General features: G+C 40.2%; 3 protein-coding genes across 5 annotated transcripts; 1 reads left to right on the top strand and 2 right to left on the bottom strand.

The window, feature by feature from the left end:
• Window positions 1-4: 4 nt before the first annotated feature.
• slc30a4 (solute carrier family 30 member 4) lies at window positions 5-10,452 on the top strand. Its single transcript, XM_044031126.1, has 8 exons — window positions 5-123; window positions 1,469-2,006; window positions 3,444-3,590; window positions 4,330-4,483; window positions 5,645-5,861; window positions 6,540-6,645; window positions 6,744-6,878; window positions 9,164-10,452. The coding sequence occupies exons 2-8, from the start codon at window positions 1,607-1,609 to the stop codon at window positions 9,316-9,318; spliced, it is 1,314 nt and encodes a 437-aa protein (XP_043887061.1). The 5' UTR covers window positions 5-123; window positions 1,469-1,606; the 3' UTR covers window positions 9,319-10,452.
• Window positions 10,453-14,877: 4,425 nt separating this feature from the next.
• On the bottom strand, window positions 14,878-17,562 carry lg7h15orf48 (linkage group 7 C15orf48 homolog). Of its 2 annotated transcripts, XM_044029722.1 has the most exons (5): window positions 17,457-17,562; window positions 17,299-17,365; window positions 17,081-17,169; window positions 16,863-16,923; window positions 14,878-15,634 (listed from the first exon to the last, which is right to left on the bottom strand). In XM_044029722.1, exons 2-5 carry the CDS (start codon window positions 17,335-17,337, stop codon window positions 15,566-15,568), a joined length of 258 nt encoding a protein of 85 aa, XP_043885657.1. In that variant the 5' UTR covers window positions 17,338-17,365; window positions 17,457-17,562; the 3' UTR covers window positions 14,878-15,565. The 2 variants fall into 2 exon arrangements, with proteins under 2 accessions (XP_043885657.1, XP_043885656.1); XM_044029721.1 differs by having other exon boundaries at window positions 17,299-17,561.
• A 156-nt stretch (window positions 17,563-17,718) lies between these two features.
• On the bottom strand, window positions 17,719-23,355 carry spata5l1 (spermatogenesis associated 5-like 1). Of its 2 annotated transcripts, none has more exons than XM_044029879.1 (11): window positions 23,213-23,355; window positions 22,127-22,736; window positions 21,859-22,044; window positions 21,048-21,332; window positions 20,783-20,968; window positions 20,360-20,518; window positions 20,067-20,276; window positions 19,601-19,828; window positions 19,375-19,509; window positions 18,348-18,473; window positions 17,719-17,917 (listed from the first exon to the last, which is right to left on the bottom strand). In XM_044029879.1, exons 2-11 carry the CDS (start codon window positions 22,718-22,720, stop codon window positions 17,777-17,779), a joined length of 2,250 nt encoding a protein of 749 aa, XP_043885814.1. In that variant the 5' UTR covers window positions 22,721-22,736; window positions 23,213-23,355; the 3' UTR covers window positions 17,719-17,776. The 2 variants fall into 2 exon arrangements, with proteins under 2 accessions (XP_043885814.1, XP_043885815.1); XM_044029880.1 differs by having other exon boundaries at window positions 23,221-23,355.
• Between the last annotated feature and the right edge of the window lie 529 nt (window positions 23,356-23,884).

Genomic DNA, 23,884 nt, shown 5'->3' with positions numbered 1-23,884 from the left:
TCCGAGTGCAGCGGAGGAGGAGGCGTTTGGTGTTTGGCGTTTTGGTGTTTGACTCACTTGGATTTCTACTTAATACGAAAGTTTTTCTTTTCAACTTCATACAAGCACGACGTCCGTGTGTAGGTAAGAGTTCCGCCCGGCTTTTCTGAACAGACTACAGCACTTATTTAGGTCGTTTTTTTAGTCGCAAAGTGACAGCTATCCTTTCGTGGCTAGCTTGTGACTTAAAGCCAAATCAGGGTTTTTTTTTAAAGGGACTAAAGTTTGTCAGTTCATGTGAGTGATTTAATCACATTCATCACATTCATTGTCACAATTCCGTGACACTCATGGGTGAGATTAATGAGCTGTACCAACGTGACAATGATGCTTTGTTTGTTGTCAGTTTATTTTCTTTTCGTTTCTATGTGTTTTACAATTTTTTAGAACACGTTCTTCTTCATCCGTTTGGTACAATATTCACAATTTACTTACAAGAATAGAGGTGAACCGAGTAAGTACTTGCTGCTGTTGCTTGTGTCATTCAGTAAATTTTTAGTTCATATCTTATTTTTATTTACAATGTATATTATGCAATTATACAAGTATATAATAGAATAGAATAGGTGTACTTTATTAATCCCAAACTGTGAAAAGGAGAGAACTGTAGATTGGAGACACAAGCACAGTTTCATTCAATAAAAGTGCAGTTTTATTCAACGTCATATAGACGATCAAATAGCTGCCAAGGATCAGCATCAGCAACAAATATTTGTTGACTTCTATACTTCAATTTGTTTAATTGATTATTACTTTATTACTAAATTCATTTTCAACTATTTTGATAATCCAATAATCAGTTTGAGTGTTGTTTTTTAATGATAAAATGAAAAATCTGGACTCTTTGTTTCATATAACAAACAAGATCATTACAAGGGCATGTGTAAAAAAAAAGGGCAGGTTTTGAAAACGTCAATCAACATTATTTGACTTTCTCTGCCATTTTGTTAATTTTGCAATAAAATTATTAATTGAGAAAATAATTTATCGATTACACAGCCCAACATTAATCATAACTTCATTAAGCACCCACAACGTTAAGCAAAAACTTATAAGAAACAACCACAAAATAGCAGTTAAACAAAGAACCAAGTTTAAAGACCCATTTTGTACATTTAGACCTTAAAACATGTCATACTCTTTGATTTCAAGTTGAATTGACTTGTTTTTTTGTGTCTTTTCCATGTTCACATATTAACTATATTAACTTAAATACATGGCTGAAAATGAAATAATCCAGCCACTTGGATATACCACTGCACCTTGCAACACATCCCGAGAACAGAAAGGGATGTATTTACTAATTAGTGTTGTGTCTCTGACCAAATTTTTCGAGTTTTATCACCTTCCCAAAATGCTTGGGTAGTGAATCTGTAGTTCCACATTTAAAACCGTTCCTTACTTATTTCTTTTGTTGTTGCTGCTTTAGGTACAAAGATGGTAACCAAGTGTGAAGCCAGTCACAAAAATGTGAATGATTACCTCGGACGACAGTAACCTAGAGAGAGAGAGAGAGAGAGAGAGAGAGAGAAAGACTGGTTTTATATCGCCCTCGTGATCTTTAAAGATGTCAGGTGGGAATCTCTTAAGCAAAGTGCGGTCAGCCTTCAAGAGGCAGCCGAGGGACTGGGACCTGAGCGACTCGGCACCTTTTGACTTTTCTGAAGAGCTGGTGGACGATGAGACTCCCAAATTCAACAAGCTGAAAGTGGTTGTGTCTGGAGAGATGTCGGACTACCCTTCAGGGGCTGCGTCCAATGGGGTGATGGTGAACACGCTGGTTGTGGCAGACGACGACGACGACTCCCTGCTCGACTCCTCTTCGAGTTTGGGCAGCCCGAGGACAAACATGGACCCCTGTGACGGCTGCACTAAGAAGAGGGAGCTGATCAAGCACAGGAAGGTGATGAAGAGGCTTATCATTGCAGCTGTGCTGTATTTCCTCTTCATGACGGGTGAAATTATAGGTAAGTAGGTGCAGAGACAACTGGAACCACACAGCACATTTAGTTTGTCCATCACAGGTACATAATTAAATTTACATGAAAAGCTCCTGATTTGGTTTATATTGTTTGGGTCTAAATAGTTTAAATGTTTTGTTAATAATTGTTATGAAGACATGGATAATTCTGCATCGATGCAGTGACATCACATAACCATTATATAAAGATTATATATTGGCATGAATGTGGCTATTTGCTATGTTTGCTGATACAGACTTACAATACAATATATTGTTATATTTGGACACAAGTTGGCCAATTGCAATTTTTCCTCCTGAAAACATTCTATTTTAACAAAAATAATATCCAGTTAAAAAGTACAATGTCATATTCATTGGCAGGATATACAGTCTCCTTTTTCTAGAGAGAGGAGTGAAAGGAAGAGAACAGAGTCAAATGGCTGAAAGATAGCAACTAGTTGGAGGCTCAAATATGACACAAAATCACAGACTACAATATTTCTTAATTGATACAGTGCTTCAGAAAATTGACAGTGGTGATATCACACCATGAAATGTTGCAAATCTTGTGAAGGAAAGTCTTCATTTCTAGTTAAGTTCTTTATCTGACTGCTTACAGTGTATTGACTGGTGAGAGCAGCCATGTGCTTAATAAAGAACACTGAGGATGCAATGCATTGCGATTTTTCACTGAATCAAATGGAATTGTGGGATTATGCGAACAGAGAACATGTAAATCCCTCAGATTTTGTGTTGGTCCATCATGTGACGACAGAAGCCTTAATGCACCGACTGTTCAAGAGTCTGTTACTTCCTGTTTCATTCAGTGTGATGGTGACAATTGTGGAGAACACAGTTCAGAATCTCCGTGTTTTTGTTTTTTTTGTCATAATTAACAGCGGACCATTGTTTCCATTGTTTCCTAGATATCAGTGGCTTCTAAAGTGCTGACTGGAAAATAGCTCATTGTTTTCCTTATAGCTCATGACAGGTTAAGCTATTGTTTAATGGAGCCACACCCATCTAAGTGCAACTTAATTGCTAGTTTAATAAATATGGAATTGTTAAAATTGCCAGACTCAAAATACAGAGATGAACAATCATTTACTCTCATATTCAGACCTACGGTCAAGTTAGAGTCTTGTTATCCTCTGCATGTTTTTGGACTATAAGAGGAAACCGGAGAACCCGGAAAGAACCCACACACTCCCGGTAAGAACATGCAAACTCCACACTGAAAGGTTGAACCGGGATTTAAGTAGTTAAATTTTGATTCAATTATCTGTAATTGAACTCTGAGCTCCACAGTTTCTATATTTGTTCATTTATATTGTGTCTCTATGTAGAGCCAACGACCTAACCTAAACTTGGGTTTTGTGTTTTCAAAATCTTTGCATAACTAAATAGCGAAAAGTGACATTCTCTCTTCTTTAATTTCCAGGTGGTTACGTGTCTAACAGCCTAGCCATTATGACTGATGCCGTCCACATGCTAGCAGATGTGATAGGCATTTTGTTTTCGTTGCTGGCCCTGTGGCTCTCCACCAAGCCCCCCACCAAGAGGTTCACCTTCGGACTGCATCGCCTCGGTACGCTTCCTCTTTTCACTTTCACTGTCTCCACTCTGCTCTGTTTAGTGTGAGCCAAACAGAGGTTTGTCTGTGCTCAGCAGTGTTTCATCCAGCTCAGATTACAGATGCAAAGCTTTGTAGTGGCTGAAAAGTAAAGATGCAGACTGAATGATTTTTTGCTGTTGCCCAACGCACGATGGATATGAAATGTCATCATGGGAAAACATGATCACAGCAGGTGGATTCTGTCATGTCCCTTTAAGAGGTGGACTGCAACTTGGTCCACTGAAAATCAAACAAGTTCTGTGTAAACAATTGAACAGAGCAGGTTGGCAGCTAACATGGAAACTGTGAAACAAGGGCTTTGTAAATCAATAAATGTGTGCAGCTGAGCCAAACGACTTTGACGCAGAAAAGGCACTTTTGGAGTTTGTAATTGCACTAGTCATGGTAACAAGAACAAAATAGTTATAGTTCAGTTCAGAGTAGAGGCATCCTCACTATAATAAAGAAACAGGGACATTATCTCAACCCCTTTTGTCAAAAACAGGAACAGTTAAGTTTAAAATAGATCTTATTTGTATATAATGCACATTACCTTGTTACATACATAAATACACCATATGCTGTATATAATTGGCCCATACTGGTAGCATGGCATTTATTGTGTACTCACAAGCTTACAGTAACGGAACATTAACACAGTTAATGTTCTGTGTTTTGTTATATTCTGCTGATTGTCTTTTCCTTTTGTCAGAGGTGGTATCTGCAGTCCTCAGTGTGGTGCTCATTTACATTCTGACGGCCATACTTCTCTATGAGGCAGTTCAGAGGACTGTAACCCAGGACTTCGACATAGATGGAGATGTCATGCTCATCACTGCAGCTGTTGGTGTGGCTGTCAACCTGATGTAAGTGAAATGCTGGTGAAACATTTGTGTAGAGAAAAGTGGAGCGGTTTGGTTCAGTTCAGTGCGGTATGCATTTTTTTTGTGTTACCATGAGGAATTGAACCAAATTAACCATTCTAATTCTTTGGCACCCTTCCCTTGGGGTACCAGAGTAATATGACATGATACAGTCAGGTTGGAGCTCCACCCACAACAGACAACTGATTGTACGACAAACAAACATCATGTAAATATCCCATAGAAGTCGAGGCAAACACCCGCAGTCTATTCTCATACAAAGCTTGACATCTTGTTGAGACAAACAGCCAAAAACTGAACAGAAAAAAAAGAGCTGCTGGATGTCTGTTGTATCACGATCAATGTTGTCGTTTGTTGTTGTCACACTTGTGCAACACATTAATGTCTCTCCTTGGTCTCTGATGATCATATAATGGTCATTTTATGACTTAAATGCAACAAATGTCTTGCATAAGGTTTACCTGTTAATCAATGACTAAAATTGCATGCCCACCGTGGTTGAAAGTCTCATTACGATTGTTCGAGAGAAAAAGTTTAGAAAAAGTAAGTTGAGGTAGGATAAATGGGAATGTCCTCATTTCAAATTTATTTGCTCTTCTGCTCAGCTGTACTTTACGCATGAAGAAAACAAGCACACATGGAAAAGCAAACATCATATGCAAAGACTAAGAAAAAACAGGTGGTTTATTCTTTTTGATGGCACTCTATTCATCTATCTTCTTCCACTTTATCCTCCACATGAGGGTCGCGGTGGAGGGGTGCACTGGTGCCAATCTTAGCTGACATAGGGTGAAAGCCACGGTACACCCTGGACAAGGTCGCCAGTCAAATCACAGCCCCCTACATTTCTTTTGCAGTGTAATTTTGGTGGCACAAGGATTTCACAAATACAGAAGTGAAGTAGAGCAACATGATGAGGCTGAATACATTCCAGCAAGTGTAGAGTATCAGCAAAAAATTTAACAGCACAGTACAAAGTACTGTTTAAACCACACTTCATAGCTTTAATTTGCTGAAGCTGGCTATGTAATGTTTGACCACAGTCAGCCAGTGAATAAATAATTGCACATTCTCAGTCACAAAAAAAATACATATCATGTTATTTCTTGGAAATAAATAACTCTTTTTCTCTTGTGTCCTCAGAATGGGATTCTTATTAAACCAAGGTGGTCACCTGCACTCTCACGGCCATGGTCACTCTCACGGCCATGGTCACTCTCACGGACCGGCAGCAGCCCCAGGGTCACAGTCGAGTCAGCAGCAGGGCAGCTTAGCAGTCCGAGCGGCGTTCATACACGCTCTGGGAGACCTTGTCCAGAGTGTCGGTGTGCTCATAGCTGCCTACATCGTCCGCTTCAAGGTACTTTTGGAAAGAATAATGTGCCTTGTATGGCAACAGTTGTTTTTATAGAATTTTTGTTGTTAGAGACTTTTTTTATTTGGACATAAATTGGAATTCATAGGATGCGTGTTTTAAAGTGTTATATTTTCGTTCCAAGATATTTTAATAAAGTTTCTATATAATTAAAGCTCTAATAAACCTCTTATACGAGTGAGACCAAGTCAAGGAAGGTTCAGTTTAGAGAGTTATCGTTTTGAAAATAATGTTTGAGCTTGTTACACAGAGCAGTGTGAAGGTAAGGTGTACACACAAGCTCAGTAACATGATAATGTCACTCATGTCTGACTTTAAAACGCAAACTACAGATATGTATGGCAAACAAAAAACTTAACTTATCATTAATATTCCCCACAAATGGCAAACAGTACATTGTTGAACTTGTACCATTTAGTCATTCATTATCCATAAAGTGAATGAAGTATGGAGAACTTTTAAAGAGATTACACACTTAAGACAAACATATTGATGTGCCTATTCTTAATTTCTGCCAATAAAGCCTCCTAAAAGTTGCACACTGGACCTTAAATTCTAGAAGTGAGATTATTTTAGATGAAATCCCAGGACTTGCAATAGAAACAAAGTAATTTTATGCCCCTCTGATGTCAGTTGATGTGATGGAAACCTGTGTCTTTGCAGCCGGAGTTAAAGTTGGCAGATCCCATCTGCACCTATATCTTTTCCGTTCTGGTCATCGTCACCACATTCCGCATCATGAGAGACACAGTCGTCATCGTGCTGGAGGGTGAGTCTCTCTGCTCTCGTCCTGTTGTGTCATGTCGCGTCATGTTGTTCAGTATGAAGAGTGTGGGCCGAGTACTTCAATGATGTCACTTGTATCAGGTGTTCCCAGGCATCTGGACTCTCAGCGAATCAAAGAGGACCTTCTGAAGCTGGATGACGTCCACTCAGTCGATGAGCTGAATGTCTGGGCGCTGACCACTGACAAGACTGCAGCAATGGTGCACATCCAGCTCAGTGAGTAAAACATTTTCTGTTTGGAAGCAGCATAACTCAAAAAGTAAAGGATTGATTTTCATGAACTTGGGGATGTAGGATTTGACCCAAGAAAGACATGATTAGATATTGTTATGGATCCAGATTCAGACTTTGATTATATGACGGGGTGGTTTGCATATTTACTGAAAATCTAATTAACATTGTAAACAGCAGTGATGAGAGCTTGAAGTGTTGTATTTGTTTCAACCTGATGGTTTTTTTTTTATGGTCTTCGAAGTTAGAAGTTTCCATGAGCATTTATCCTCAAGAATTTCCTCATATTATTCTCAGAGAAAATCATTGTCTCACCTGTTGAATGGATGTTTTGAGACGGTTCAGTTTTCACTAATTCATCGTGATTCTGCAAGAAACACGAGTGCTGGACCTTTCCTTGTTCTTCACTGTAAATTCTTCCTTCTTCTTTGTTCATGTTAAACAATGACTTGTTGACTTGTATTAAAAATGACCCGGCTTAAATTCAAGTTGTTCCATAACAAGATGTTGCCGTAATAGGATGTTACACCTTTACTTGACAAGGAAAGAGAAGGAAAATGGTTCAGTCTGGAGCTTTTTCAGTGTTCAGAGTCACCACAAGAGGGAGCTATAGCATAAGCAGCCCAGACCTGCAGGTGTAGAAATGTTTGCTTATAAATGTGGATCAAATGATTCTCTGTGTAAAGACCCTGACCTTCCACCTTATGTTATAAACACAGGCAATAACAAATATACCTTTTTCATTCTTAAAGTGCCCAATTTCAATAGATATTATGCACATCATATTCATAGGGAGCTGAATAACATAAATGATGTATATCATCTTTATTAGTTTTTGGCAGGATTATGAAATTTTAAGACCAAAGACATGAAAATATTTTTTTTCCAATATGACATTACGACACAACGAATGAACGTGACTAATAACATGACTTCCTCAGCCCCTTCTGTTGCCTACAATGGCCTGTCTATGAGTTGGGTCAGGTTTTCTGTGAGAATCTAAAGGATGTGGTATCACGTATGTTCCCATGTCTGCCACAGGTAATCGTCAGTGGCTCACTTCTGACCTCAGTTACCATAGCAGTGCTGTAGGGTGTGAGTTGTACCTTGTCTAATGCGAATACAGCGTCATAGTTTCTAACAGAAACCCTGCAAACCTAAAGAAAGTTTTCTCAAGCGCAGCCTGTCGAGCCACACAGGAAAGTGATCGAAGTTAAACTGGAGCACAGGATGTTTGCTCGCTGCTGTCATGAGCCACTGTGAGTGTGAGAACAGCATTGAAGCTGCAGTTCTTCTGCGAAAATTTAACAAATTTAACATCCTCTGGCCAGGACATTGTCCTCAATTTCAATTTCACTTACCAACCTGGGTGTGAGATCTTTGAGCAACACCTGTGTAAGACCGCGTGTCACCACTTAAAAAATATCTCCAAACCGTCCTATTCTCATCCTCCCTGACGCGGAGAAAGTCGTCCACGCCTTTTTTCTCCAGACTGGACAACTGCAAACACACTTCTCAGCGGGATTCCTGGCAGAAGCATTAAAAGCTCCAGTGCTGCCAGGATCCTGATGAGAGCGTGCGAACATGAGCACATCACCGCCCATCCTCCACTCACTACACCGGCTCCCCATATCTGCTAGGATTGAATGCAAGGTTTCTCTTCTCACATTCCACTGCATCAACAGCAATCTCTCTCTCTCTCTCTCTCTCTCTCTCTCCATTTTTAAGATTTTAATCTTTAACTCCACCATGCTTTTATTTTCATAGTTGCATCCTACTCTGGAGTGCTTATATGTCGCAATAAAAGCTATTAAGGTGCATTTGCATTGGATTTTTTTTAAATAAGCAAAACAAAAAACAAACACTTGTTGCTGGTCGCTTGTCATCACTCTCTTTTCTGCTCGTGTTCAGAGCATTTTATAGCAGTGATCCATCTCTGCTGTCTCTCAGGATCTTTGGGGATCCAGTTAAATGTTCTCCTATTTGTTACTGACTGTTTTAGCATCCCAACAGCTCCACCATCTTCACTTTTTTAACAGCTGGTAAAGCGATAACTTGCCTGACATCTTGCCTGTTATATACATCAAAATGGCGTTTGATTCTGGCCGTATTGTGTGACGTCAGCTTTTTGGAACTTACATTCAGCCATTTTACTACACCCCCTATCATACTTAGATCATCTCATACATAAACAGTAACACGTGAAATCCAACATATCCAAGTAATATTGACCTTATTCTGCCTCTAATCCTGACCCCTTGTGTTCACAGTGCCCTCTTGTGCCGACAGCTGGGAGGACGTGCAGGCGAAGGCTCGTCACCTCCTGCTTCACACCTACGGTCTCAGCAGGTGCACGGTGCAGGTGCAGACACACAGGCAGAGGCTGGTGCACACATGTGCACACTGCCAGCAGTCCAGTAGTTAAAGACAAAGCCTCGTGAAATTCACACGTGGACTTCCAAAGTGCATTTGTCAAGACTCGTGCTGCTCCACAGCTGAGAATACAGTAAACACAGAACTTGAGTGGACGCTGCTGCCGTCTGTCGCAACTCAGTGCCACAGCAGCAGTCACACAGTATTGTAGTGGAAAAAAGACAAAAAACGAGTGCCAAACAACAGATGCACGTTTCTAATTAAAGGATAACAAGAGAGTCTCCGGGGACCGTTTGCAACGGTGCCTGTAAGCCTGCTGGGTGAAGGTTTAATACTTCATCTGAGAAGAATGTATATACAGTATATGAAAAAGAAAAAAAACCTTGCTCTTAATTCACCATTTATGCCTCTTCCATAACTGGTGTTTTGTCATCAGATTCAAATTAAAGTATCTTTTAATAGACTGTTTACTAAGATTTTTTTTTTTTTTTTAAACTAAAGGTATCGACAAATGTAAAGGTACCTCGAGTCATTTGATAAACTGTTATATGCAAGCTGTATACCTCACTGCTGGCATAAGTGAGGGGGGAGGGAGTGTGTAATTGTGTTTCTCCTGTGTCATCTAATGCATCTAATCAATTATGCTCCTCAACCAAAAATCTGTGGCGGGGGGTTTTAAATGTGAACCATCGTAGACATTTCTTAACATAGTCTCTCCCTATTGGCTGTACTGACAACGCACAATATGTGCACAATAATTTTTGTGTTTTATCCTTATTTTTTGCACATCTTTTTAATTCACCGTGCTGAGAAGACAACTGACAATCAGTGTGACTGACCATGAACAGTGTTCCATGCTGTGGTTTCAGCCTTATGCTCGACATACACACACACACATATACAGTATATGCTTGGCTTTTACTCATTATCTTTGACGAATGCAGGTGGGTTTTGGGGAAATCGGCAGTATTTCACAGTTGCAGTGTTTGTGCAGGAAAAAAAAGGTGTTAATCGAATTTGTCAATAACTTTGTTTAATTGTGTGTGTTTTGGGGGCAGGGCAGGTTTTTGTTTTTTGTTATGTTGATGCTTGAAAAGTTGTGGTTTATTAAAAGTCTCCCCATGTCTCTATGATTGTGAAGTGGATCAATGTTTTTATTTGTAATAAAGTATTTAATCTGCTGGCACACGTCTGTTATACTCTTAATTCTCATAGGTGAATTAGCATTGTTATAGTGTTAGTCAGATATTTTGACCCAGTTTATCCATATTTCTCTTTTCCGATTGAGAGCATATACATTTGCAATTACAGTTTAATGATTATTGTTACGTTTTGGCTTGTATTTATTATCTAAGGAAGTAATTTCCTTCTTTGGAAATTAATATAGTGATTCTATTCTATTATCCCTTATTAAAAAAAAGATAGTGAATATTTTCATGAACAATATAAACCAGGGTTCTCTTTCATAATACTTCGTTCGATGTCTCACTATGGGATGAGACATCTCACGCTTAGTACTCAGAGAACCAGGGTTATGTTAATAACCTCACATTTCTTAATCCTGGTCCGTTCCAACACACCTGATTCAAATGCTCGTTAACGAGCTCTGCAGAAGCCCGTTAACGAGCCATTTATTTGAATCAGGTGTGTTTGAGCGGGAAACTTCAGGAATGAGACACCCTGACATACTTTGTCCATAATTTAAAAGTTACTTGTAGTGTTGTAGGTGTTTATATGAATAGAAATAAACAAGGAGAAGTAAAAACAACACTTTAGGTGAGTACAGAACACATTTTCCAACTTTATTTATTCATTTGCATTAGCAAACCCAGAGGACAATGACGTCTCCCATTTTGATGAGTCTCTGTCTGATTGTCCATTTTAAAATTAAACTAGTCGTTGGTTCATGTCCTGGAGCACAAATAAAATATTTAATAAAAACTATATTAATAAAATAGTCCTTTATTAGTAAAGGGGATATTTATGGGTTTGCTGTAAAACAGTTTTAATGTAATGGCTGATTGGTATAAGATGTAGCTGAGTGTTTGGTTGCTTTTTGCTTTTCAACTCTAGGTGGTGCTCTTCAGTCAAAGCTCTTATTTGCATGGCAGGATCATTTTGAGATAACACACAAAGCCCTGAAGGCTGCTATACTGACGGTTTTTATTTCACTTCTCTGTTTACCAAACTCAAATCTCCTCGTTTATGATTCACCGCAGCCAGCATGAAACACATTTTTGTCCAGTGAGATATGGTCTTTGTTTTTTTGATTTTATGATCAGGTACACAGAAAATTCAGAGTCAGACGAGATGTCGAAGATTGTTCACATAAAGTAGCTGAATTTGTTTCCAGCTTCTTCTTTTTTTTAACATAACAATTATAAACATGAATAAAATGAAGATGTTATTTCTCAAACCTGGATGTTTCATCTGATGAATGATGTATACAAGTAAACAATGGACTTTCGGATTTTCTTTAAGATTATGCTATTGGTGGTAATCTGGATATGGCATCAGCAGCAGTGTCTGTGCTCTCTTTTGTTTTTTAAATGTATGTATTGAATTTCTTCATCAATTTGGTGTTAAAAATTCAAAAACAGAACAAGAAACAAACAGAAAGCAAAACTAAATTCACGGCAGAAAAAGAAAATCTAGGGTTCAGAATGACAACCTCAGGATACATATCCTCATAATATATCATAATACAATATGTTTCCAAATCACAGTCATATTGTATCACCATTTTTGATCAATTGTGAAATTCAGGGAAATCCTTGAGTTTCATTCATGATTTTCTCAAGCACGTTTGTGGACTGTGAGCGATTTCTAGTCTTAAAAACACTAGATTTGAAGTCTGTAGTAGAGTTTGTTGCATTCACTACATGTGTAGAAATAAAACCTGACACAAAAGAAGATGAGTATTTAGTCAGCAGACATCACACGGTTTATTATTGTAATCATGAGGAAACTGGGAGTGTCTCTCGTAGTAAACCAGTGGAGCAGTGTTCACTTGTGTTTGCTCTACAGCTCATGTGTGACTTTATAGCAGCATCCACCTGCCTGCCTGCCATAAAAGACTCTGCCAGTCAAACAGTGTCCAACTCACATCACAACTTACATCTGCTACATTATAGACTACAGGAGACAATGTATGTGTGTGTGTGTGTGTGTATATATACATTTGGATGTGGTGAGGACATGGTGCACTTGTCATGCTCTGTGCGAGCACTACCTGCTTTTGCTCACTTGTCACATGGTCTGCAGTGTCACAAATGTCTGTGTCCAGTCACGTAGTCAAATTCCAGCACCACACACTCACACACACACACACACACAGGTTCATGCAATTATCCTTAAGTAAACCTACTGACTGCAATTCATTTGAACAGGCTAAACAAGGTGTTATCCCATAACCTTAACCATAACTAGTTTACACCTAAACCTAATCTTAACTTGACCACAATTCAAATCTTAGCCTGAAACTTAACCAGTTCTTTGCAAATGAGTTTCTGCCTCATTAGGACCAGGTTTTGGCCTCTTGGAGGACTACTGGTCCTGAGGAGGTCAGTGTTTATGCCAGAAAATGGGTAATAAATAAAAGCAAACACATACACAAACATGTTTTTATGTCTCAGTGAGGACACACCATCACATTCCCTAGCCCCTTACCCTAACCTTAACCCAATTCTGACCCTAACCCTAACCCTAAAACCAGGTCTTAATCTTCAAAAAGCCAATTAAAGATGTGTGGACCAGCCAAAGGTTTTCTTGACAGTTGGTCCATATAGCCAACCAGAGACATGCACACACACACACTATGTCCTTGCTCAGTCATTGTCTTCTAAATAACCTCCCCCCAGACGCACATAATTCAATAGTTGGGATTATTTTCAGGAGCTGTGGAATTACAGTAGAGTATTTACCTCTAAGCTTTTTTTTAAAAAACAGTCAAATCAGAGGAACTGTAGAGTTTATCCACTGAAAGGCACCAAAGAGGAAGAGGACTGCTGCTGCTTTGCGTTTACTGTAAAACCAGAGTGTGGTGAGACAGCAGCTTAAACCAGGAAACGATTCTCATGTCTCTGTCTGTCTCTGTCTCTGTGGTCACACCTTCTTTTGTTCAATGTTTAATAATTGATGAAGAATCCATTCAGACACAGGGTGAAGTCAACAGCCCCACAGGCTGTAACGTTGTCTCACGGCACTGTTTGTCTTTAGTGTGGACGTTGAGAGGCACGTCTCTCATGATGAAGCACAAAGAGTTCACGGCTCACACAACCATAAAGTGAGCAGATAAGTGCATCTGCCTGTTGCTTAGCAGTGACTGTATGTTATGAATCCAGTATGTGTTGTTTTTTTATTTGGTTATATATATATATTTAGTAATGTGACAATAAAATCAAACGTTTGCTACATCACAGGGAAATAAAACAATTCTCAACTGACCTAAAACCGTAAAATAACAACTCTATTGTTCCGTGTTTGAAAGAAGGAGGAAATAAATGCCAGTATATCGAGTCGTACCGCCTCACTTTTCACTGTCATTAAAATGTATGACCTGCCTGGTGACACCTCACCCTTTTCTTTCCTCCCAGCAACATTCCTTGTTTTTTTATGAACATCTAACATTTCCCGAAGCAATAAACACAACCCCCCACGATTGAAGCTTCAACCACAAAAATCCACTGCACTGCCGTCAGCTAATGCATGAACACCACACAGATGAAGACAAAACACTGTACTCTTTATTTACTGTGGGATCCCTGATTTATATGATGACACTGTTTTGGCAGCTGATGGTTCTGATTAGAAAATATTGTTTAGTGGCTCAAGACTTGTGTTTCTCAATCCTGGTCCTCCGGGAACACTACTGTCCTGCATGTTTCTGATGTTTCCCTGCTCTAACACACTTGATTCAAATGAATGGATCGTTATCAGGCTTCTGCAGGGCTCGTTGACGAGCTGACCGTCCAAATCAGATGTGTTGGAGCAGGGAAACATCGAAAACATGCAGGGACTGCCCTACATGGAGTGTTCCGGGTTCTCCAGTTTCCTCCCACAGTCCACAAAACATGCAGATTTGGGGATTAGGAAATTGGACACTCTAGATTGACTGTAGATGTGAGAGTGGATGGTTGTTTGTCTTTACGTGGACCTGTGACGGACTTGCGACCAGTCCAGGGTGAACCCCACCCTTCGCCCTATGTCAGCTGAGATTGGCACCAGCGCCCCCTGCAACCCTCATGTGGGGGGGTTGAGGCTTCAGTGGGGCATGTTTGGTTTTCAGGAAGACAATATTGTATGTCAGGCTGTATCACTGTGTCACAAAAACTAATTTACACTCCACCACTAGACAATTTTGAGAAATGTCATGCTGCAAAAGTGAATTAGTCCAGCCCATGTCTTCGATCTATTTTCCAGTGAAAGGTTTTAGTGTCCATATTATCGCACACCTCCAATTTCCATTATATTATCGTCCTAATCTGCGCAGAGATACGGTCTACTAGTTTATTTCAATCCTTATCTTTGTCTGATAACTTTGCTGATATAATTCAGGAGAATGTCATTTTGAATTTATGTTTACAGAGAGCAGAGATGGCCAGTGAATCAGTTAAAGTGAGAATATGCTTTATTCATGGAGAATATCATTGCACAAATGAATATGACTGTGTTTGCTACATAAGAAGTGACACTTTTCCTGTCATAAGTTAAAAAAAGTTCAAATCATAAATTTGATGCCTCTATAAAATGTGTAAGCTCAAATGATAAAACACATTTAAAATTGAATCTAAAGCGATCTCACAGTGAAGTGACAAACACTGTATTTATCATCAGTTCATGCCAAACACTTTCTGAGAGGCAGGTGAAGTTGGAAAGAAATATTACTTTTACTCATACGACAGAACATGAAGAACAATGTTTACACACAATAATAATTTAATAGCACTGTACAGAACATTGTTTACTCAGTTTACATTTTTACACACATTCACATCTACCGCAAGAACATCTGGGTCGCTGTGTGACCACCGGCTGACGTCACGACAGTTTAACTAACTGTTATCACAGTTGTCTATTGTTTCGGATGGACGTCCTTGGACTCGGGAGGGTCAAACCCCACCAGTGGAGCAGAAGCATTTCCGCACACTGAGTGTCAAAGATTCCTAGTTTGTGCAGAAAGGATTCTGTTAGACTGATGGGGGGGGGGACTGGCGTGGAGGTGGGCAGTCAGGCGGGCAGATGGGCGGGCAGTTTGTCACACTGTGGATGTTTATAAGCAGATGTCGGCCTTTTTTTGCTCACTTGGTCAGGCTCTTCACCAGCTCCAGCTCCTCCACTGGTCTCCACTTCTGGTTGATGGTGATGAGCTGCAGTGAAATGCCAAAAATAAAAATGAGGCTTTGTATGACCAACTTAGAATTCAAAGTTCCAGTGTGTCACACAATTAGTGTCATCTTTAGAGCATTTATATAAGAAAGGATGTAGTCTTCAGGTGTCAAAAGTAGAGTCCAAGCAATAGCAATGTAATTGATCTATTAAACATACAAATGGACTGGAGGGTCACATGTAGTCTTCTTCACTAGCACAATATGTCAGTTTTGTAAATAATTTTCCCATTTGGAGGAAAATGGATGATAAATCATGGCAAATTTAAGTGGACACCAGTGTAACTGACAGCTGAGCTTGTCCAGTCAGTGCCTGGCTTTCAGCTTCTATAACTGACATGGCATTTTTGAATTGTGAAGCTTGATGGCTTCGAAATGGAAGGGTTGTTTTGAAACCGGAAGACAACCTATATTTTTATATACAGTCTATGGTGAGACTGAAGATTGTGACTCCTCCCCTCATCCCACATGTGTCTGTGAATTATGGGGGGGGGGCTTTCCTTATCACACCAGAAAGGATGTTGGCAAGGCCCTTGTATAAAGTACATAGTCGTATGACAAGGTCATTTGCTCCATTAAGAAGCATCCAGCTAGAAGACGAGCACGGACCATTTCTCACGTCCTTGTTTTGATGTGGCCAGTGTTTGAACCCCCTCACCCTTTGACCTTCCACTAGTGTGGTCATACCCAAAGTCTATATAGAAACCTAAGACACTATCCAACATTTTGGCATTAACAAAATATTTGCTAGAATAAATATTCAGTTTTGGAAATGGAGCAGTACATCAAACAATCTTCTTGTTTTAATTCACTTTAACTGTCTGTGTTTTGATAATCTTATCTTTCTCATCTTTAACCCCCCAGGGATTAATGAAGTATTCTTATTCTGCTTATTCCCACATAAGGCTACACAAACCTGAACATTTTGTGTTTTTATATTATGTTTTTAGATTATACACTTATACAAACGCAGTAGTATATTCAGTTTCTGCCAGTTAACCCTGCTAAACGTTAAAAACTGGACTGATGACATGAAAAGCCAGACAGACGAAGGCTGGTACTGTATAAATAATAGTTCCCTCCTCAGTGACTCAGCAGATTACAACTGCACCCAAGAAGTTTATCTTGTATTTGCAGCTTATTGACAAACCAGTCAAGCTTTAAGAAGAAAAACCAAAAAAAAAAAATGTAATGTAATGTGAGACGTTACCTTCTGGGGTTTGGTTGGGTCCACTCTCTCCCATGGTTGTGGGTTGGTGGTCTTATTCAGTCTACAACAAAAATATATGATATCATAAATTAAGCATTTCTTGGGGATTTAAGTATGTAAACAACAGATAAAGGCAGAGTGAAATCACTTTATAGAGTGAACGCCGTGGAGTTTCATTTTCTAGAGACAAGAAATAAGAATAATAATAAAACACTCACATGACATCACTTTTAGTAAGTAGAAAGTAGAAAGCAGCAGAAACGGCTCCTGTTGCAGCTAATCCCGTGAACCCAATCAGAGGGATCAACTGGAACAGACATTAAAAATAAGTTATTAAATGTGTATCATAACAATACAGCACATAACATCATACATAAGTTATAAAGGGAATATCTAAAATAGAAAAACACCACATACTATAAAACTACTAACTTACCTCCTTTCTCTTTCTCAGCAATTGGAAAAATGCAGACATTTTTTTTGTCCTCTAGTTATTCAAATACCTGAAGAGAAAATCAAATATATATATATAAAAATAACTATTCGACTCAACAGTGAGGCAGAGCGTGAACAGCTGTGTGTGACAGGTCTCACCTGTTGCAGAGAAGTGCTGGATGACTCTCAGATCAGCATCCTGCGAGGCGGGCTGATGTAGGCAAGATGAGAGAGTTCATACGAGGTGAAAGGCACGTAGACAGAGAGAGAGCTTCCTGCATTGACATTCAGCACTTGATTCATACTTGCATCCACAGACGCGCTTCAGCTGATCGATACATGTTGTGGATGTGCTGCGCCCTCTTGTGGTCACATTGAGGAATTAAAAGTGAGTGGTAAGAAAATACGAAACACAAAAAGCTCATGTTGTAGTCATTTTTATTTTAAAATATCCGTCTGTCATAATACAATTTACATGATCATGATGTGAGAGGTGTTTGATAAGTGTGGATCTGCTGGGCTGTGAGTGACGGCCTCATTTTTCTGAGGGACTGCAGGAAGTAAGTGTATTTGATGACACGAGCCTCCATGTTCTCTGTCTGCAGCGCCAAGAGAGCAGCCTGGAAAACAACAGCAACACTAATGATTCACATCATTACACTGGAAATGAAGTGGTGCGTTGCTATGGAGATGCCACAACCTATACATAATCCCAGCTCAACATAAGTCCACTTAAGTTGAGAACCTTAACCCATGCTTTTTTTGGTGACATTATCATACTTTTAAAAGTACTTTCAGGGAAAAATAAATGCAACTAGAGATGGCAACGTGGCAAAAGTCCAGCACTTTCCATTGGAATTAACTGGAATTATTTTTAATTGAAGGTTGGGAACCAAAATATTGTTGCATAATCTTTGGCTAAAACGATCAGATTTGGTGCAAATACAGTTGAATATCAATGGAATTCCTCAATCACAGGCACATACGTGCAGGGCTGTGGGCTTTTTAAAGAATTAAGCTTTGATAAAAGAAAACTCTGTACTTTGTTACCTCTTTACACAGATTTTCCAGGTCAGCTCCAGAGTAAAGCTCAGTGTTTGTCACGAGATCCTCCAGACACACATCAGCATCGACCGGCATGGACCGAGTGCAAACCTTCAGGATGGCGAGTCGAGCCTGGACATGTGAAAAGAGGCATGTAAAAGGTTACCCAGCTGTTTCTGGGCTCTAAATTAACACTCTCATCGTCTGGTATTATTAGCACTTTAAGCAAAACTAATCATGGACAATGAGAATGAAGTTCATGGGTCAGGAGAGTTTTTCACACAGCGATGCTACATGGAGAGTTCAGTGTGAAGGAAAGCAGATGTATTCAGTCTTATACTGTACAACAACTGTAACTGATGAGCAGTGCATAGTAATAGTGATGTCATTGCTTCACATCAATGATTTCCAAAGGGGTGTGCCACCTCCTGGTGGGCTGTGAAGATACTGCAGTTGGGCAGCAAGAAATCAAAAAAATAAATAAACTGACTTTGAATTTTGATGATAGTAATTAAACTTCAAATGTCAAATGTTTAGGTAAAAAGCAAAGCATTGAGATGAATAGTTATATTTACTTCAATCTTTCCTAAATTTGAACTTATTACATTATGCAGCGTATATCAGAAGCCTGACTCAAAATTCAAATGTTATTTTCAGCCTGTTTATGAAATACATATGTAATATAATAGAAGTTTTCAGATTTTAAAATGGGCCATGATATTCTTCCGTTTGGGAATGGCTATTTTACACAGATGAATAAAAATAGTGAGGGTTGGCGTGGGGTGGGGTTAGGGAGAAGGAGCTGGAAGAAAAAGCAGCAGCACATAAATCATGTTGGCATTTTTCTGCATAGACCTGTATCTCTGTAGCCAAGACCAGACATAGTGAGAGTAAAGCTATAGGGGACCAACACAAACACATTTGCAGTCACATTGTACAATCAGTTTTAACATTGTATTTAAATCAAAAAAGTGGATATGGATTGTACCCATTTTGAACACTGCTCAATGTCATGATCTCAATTTTAATTCACCTGCTGGTCGGGAGGTGGCACATAGATGATGTGGTCGAGTCTGCCAGGTCTGAGGAGGGCGCTGTCTAAGCAGTCAGGTCTGTTTGTGGCGGCAACAACCATTACATCTTTGTTGCACACTTCCTGGCAGTCCATCTGTCAGAGAGTTAATGACAGCTTCAAACCTAACACATTTTCTGTCAGTGATTGTTGATGCTTTCTGTAACACAGGTGTCTAATGTCTGACCTGTTCCTGTGTGTGACACTCTCCCACTCCCTCTGCCTGGAGGATCCTCTCTGTTCCTCTCCTCTCCACCGTCTTCAGGCCCACGCCGTCCATCTCGTTCAGGAGAACAGACAGGAGGCGTGTGTGTACACCGCTGGACGTCTGACCGGTCGATCGCGAGCCGATCAGAGAGTCGATCTCGTCGAGGAACAGGACACAGGGAGCGCAGGCACGGGCCTGCCGAAACAGCTGCATGTGGACAGACAGGTCAGACACATCTGTACAACGTCGCTCACGTGAACAGACATGACGTCAGTGTGTATTTGAATACAGTGAAGTCAGATCCGATCATATGTGGTCATAAGATATGCATCCATGACTCATTTTAATAACAGGAAGGAACAATTGTACTTAATGCTGTCCAAATGCAATCAGATCACTGAGGACAAAAACAGCAGGTGGTTCACTGGTTGTGAAAACAACGTACCTGTGCTAAAGCCTTTTCCGAGTCTCCCACATACGGAGAGTAGAGGTCAGCACCACTGACAGACAGGAAGGAAGAGTGGGAGGAGGTCGCTGCAGCTCTGACAAGAGTTGTCTTTGCACATCCTGGAGGTCCAAAGAGCAGCACACCACGGGGACGACTAAGACCCAGGCGTACGAACGCCTCAGGGAATCTCATGGGCCACTCAATACTCTGATGTTCACACACAAGAGGGAATTCAGTTGAGTGCTCTTTGTGTTTTACACTGAATAAATCAAGTGCTGCCACATATTCACCTGTCTCAGTTTGAGTTTGACGTCATCCAGGCCTCCGATCTGCTCCCAGGACACTGGAGAAAGCTCCGTCCTGCCCAGGCTGCTGCGCAGACAAGAGGGACGAACCAACTTCAGTGCATCCTGGAAGTGATTCATACACAGGGTCTGTGCCCCTGAACCCTGAGGATATGATATCAAACAAAGGAAAAACATGTATTAATCTACATCTGCATCTCATAGTTCAGCTCAATTAAAGGTCCACTTTATAAAATGTGGGTGAAGCTATTGTCTTCTGACAGAAACTAAAGATAAATGAGACAAATAAATTCAAAGATGTATTATATAAAGAGGATTGTACATGTAGGTCTAAAATGTTTCCCTGCAGGGTAATAAACTATTTAGTAAATATAATAAATTGCTATTACTATATTATACAATATTTACCTTGGAGTTTTCCCTGATAGCGTTCATTGCAGCTTCCCTGCACAGTGCACTGAGATCTGCTCCTACATAGCCTGAAGTTCTCTGCGCAAGCTCCATCATGTCCACACTGGGACACACGGGCATCTTCGCACACAGAACAGACAAGATGGATCGTCTCTGCTGCATGGTGGGAGCTCCAATGACAACCTGAGGAAAAAAAAAGTAAATACAAGTCAGACATCTACATTTATTGATACATGAATTGAATTACAATATTTGCTCGTACCTCTCTGTCGAATCGTCCCGGCCTGCGTAGTGCTGGGTCTAAGCTGTCCGGGCGGTTGGTGGCTCCAATAATGAGAAAGCGATCAGACCGATCCATCCCGTCCATCAGTGTGAGAAGCTGAGCAACCAGACGGTTCTCTGGGGACGATGAGCCAGTTCTCCTTGGACAGAGAGAATCCAGCTCATCTAAGAAAAGCACACACGGACCCTCTTCAGCTGCGGATCGAGCTCGCTCAAACACAGCACGCAGCTGCTCCTCACTCTCCCCCGGCCGTGATCCCACCACCTGAAATCAAAATCAACAATCACATTCAATAATAATAAACTCTATTCCTGCAAGAAATCCTGCTTTAAAAACAATGTATGAACAATGAAGTCCAGACATTTTCCTGACACAGTCCACAGAGGCTGTAGGTGAGACAACATGTCGTCACTCTGGACATTTCCTAGTCACAGTTCTGGATAATATTGTAGTGAGACCATGTGAGAGCACAGCTGGAAAATCGCCACATAATTCACACTGAGTGTGCTGCTTCCTGCTTTATCAAGCCAGGTGCAACATCAAGCCTGGATGTTCTGGACATTCTCCCAGTGCTAACCATATCTGACCCACATAGTCTCCCAGTGCTTTCTTCGAACGTGAACGAACAGTGAACTTTCCAAAAAGTACGATGATTACAGAAATAATTTGGCTGAATTTGGATCTCATTTGGCTGAAGTTGCCAAAGTAATTTATTGTGATCACTCTCAATCTATTACCAAATAAATCTTCTCATACACTAATATAGTGTCTTGTGTGTATCTCTGAGTACCTCTGGTCCTCTGACCACCATCAGGCTGGCTCCCACATCCCCCACCACTCTGCGGACCAGCAGGGTCTTGCCCACACCTGGAGGCCCCACCAGGAGAACTCCTCTGGGACATGACACACCTAGAGAGTTCAATGTGCCTGGATAAAGCAGAGGCAGCTGGAGCATCTCTCTTAGGGAAGCACTCACCTAGAATACAGTGAAACATGTGTCACATCAGGCTGAATACACTCTGTGATGATGAAGAGAAATTATGTCATCACATGCTGACCTCGTCCAGACCCCCCAGTGACACCGTGTGTTCCTCCCGCAGTTGACTCATGTAATGTCTGACTGTCTGGATCCGAGTTATCTCCACACCAGTTTTTGCGGTGATTAATCCAGAACTGGCAGAATCCGGATGAATGCCTTCAATAACCACATATTTAATCTCTGTGTCAAAGTCCTCCAGGTTTATCACATGCTTCTCGTGGATGTAGACACCTTTCAACATGTCTTTCACAAGCTCATGAACGAGGCTGGAAGACGTGTGCTTTTTAAAACTGGCACTCTGGACGACCACAGTTATTTTGATAGTTTTCAGTTTGGGACAGGATACAGGTGTGAGCCGATCGCAGTCCATATGCAGGTGTGTGGGAGGGTGAGGAATCAGACTGGGGGAGCAACATTTCAGGTCCATCTGTAGGAAGCCCTCTGCCATATCAGACCGAGACCATGCAATGCAAAGGCAGCTTCCCCCGGGGACAGACACCAGCAGGGGAGAGCCCAGCTTCAGACCCAACGCTGACATCAACTCTGGACCCAGTCTGCATCTCTGAGAGCCCCGGTCAGATGGATCCACTGACAACAGCTTCAGAGTCTTCATTGAACATCAGTAGCAACTGAAAACATAGAGAAGCACAGCACTTGGGATTAGCACTTGAGTGTATTTTCTTTGGAATTATGTTATGATATATTTACACGTGCCACAAGTTTGAGACCTATGTGTTAGGATATTTGAGTACATTGTTTTTTATTAAATGTTAGTTTTCTTGTCTCCGTGTTACGGAAGCCGACAGCGGCCACATTCGCCAATATAGTTTTTCACTCCGTTATCTAGAGATCACGGAATAATTTCGAATTAACCATAGCCGCTCTCGGCTTCCGCACAAAGTAACATATTACTGAAAAGTTTTTATATTTTAACTGATCAATCAATTTACTTCACGTAGTTAATTTGTGGTTTCGTTTCTGGCTTTACGATGCAAATACAGAGCTTTGATTACCATAACTTCAGCTGCAGCGTTAGCTAGGCTATATGCTACTATCTTGTTTTCGATTAACAGGTTTTAATTAAAATGTACAAAAATACACTTACTTACTCACCGGGTAACCAGACAAATGTGATTTGTGCTATAAGTGTTCTGAATGTTGTATGTTATAGTTGCTGCTGAGATAGCCAGATAGCCTAATGTTTACAAACTCGCATGTGGCTCTAAAACTAGTCGGTCAACTAAAACCTTTTCCTGCAACTGACAGAACCGTTTCCGTTTTGTAAATGTAACCAATATATCCCAAATGTTATATATATATATTTATTTCATTAAAATTATCATATAAAATATGCTTTTTGTGTACCAAAATGAGAAATAATATGATTGTAGTTTTTAGAACGGGGATAGTTGAACATCTGACATCGCTGAAACTAAGGAAACAGTCTTGGTCGTCCACCAGATTTTCGACACTCTGACGCCACCGTGTGGCGAAAAAGAAAATGTAGTGAGGAATTGTTTTACAATAAATACAAATAAAGTAAAGTAGTAAAAGATAAAAATAAAAGGTATGTGATGTGCAAGTTACTTTAATAATTTCAGTAGTACATCAATTAATTAATAAAACAACTCGACAATTAAAAAAGAACAGTCAAAGGGAGATTTTGGGAGACAATCTTAACAGTTAATTTTTTTTTAGTTTATATTTAAAACTGCGCTAGGATAATTTCCACCATTTCAATCAGTTTTTACGAATAATGACGATATGAATAACGACG

This window comes from Solea senegalensis, linkage group LG7 (assembly GCF_019176455.1).
Source record: "Solea senegalensis isolate Sse05_10M linkage group LG7, IFAPA_SoseM_1, whole genome shotgun sequence".
Classification (NCBI taxonomy): domain Eukaryota; kingdom Metazoa; phylum Chordata; class Actinopteri; order Pleuronectiformes; family Soleidae; genus Solea; species Solea senegalensis.
Note: the sequence above shows the minus strand (reverse complement) of the source record. Positions and strands in the feature narration are given on the sequence as shown.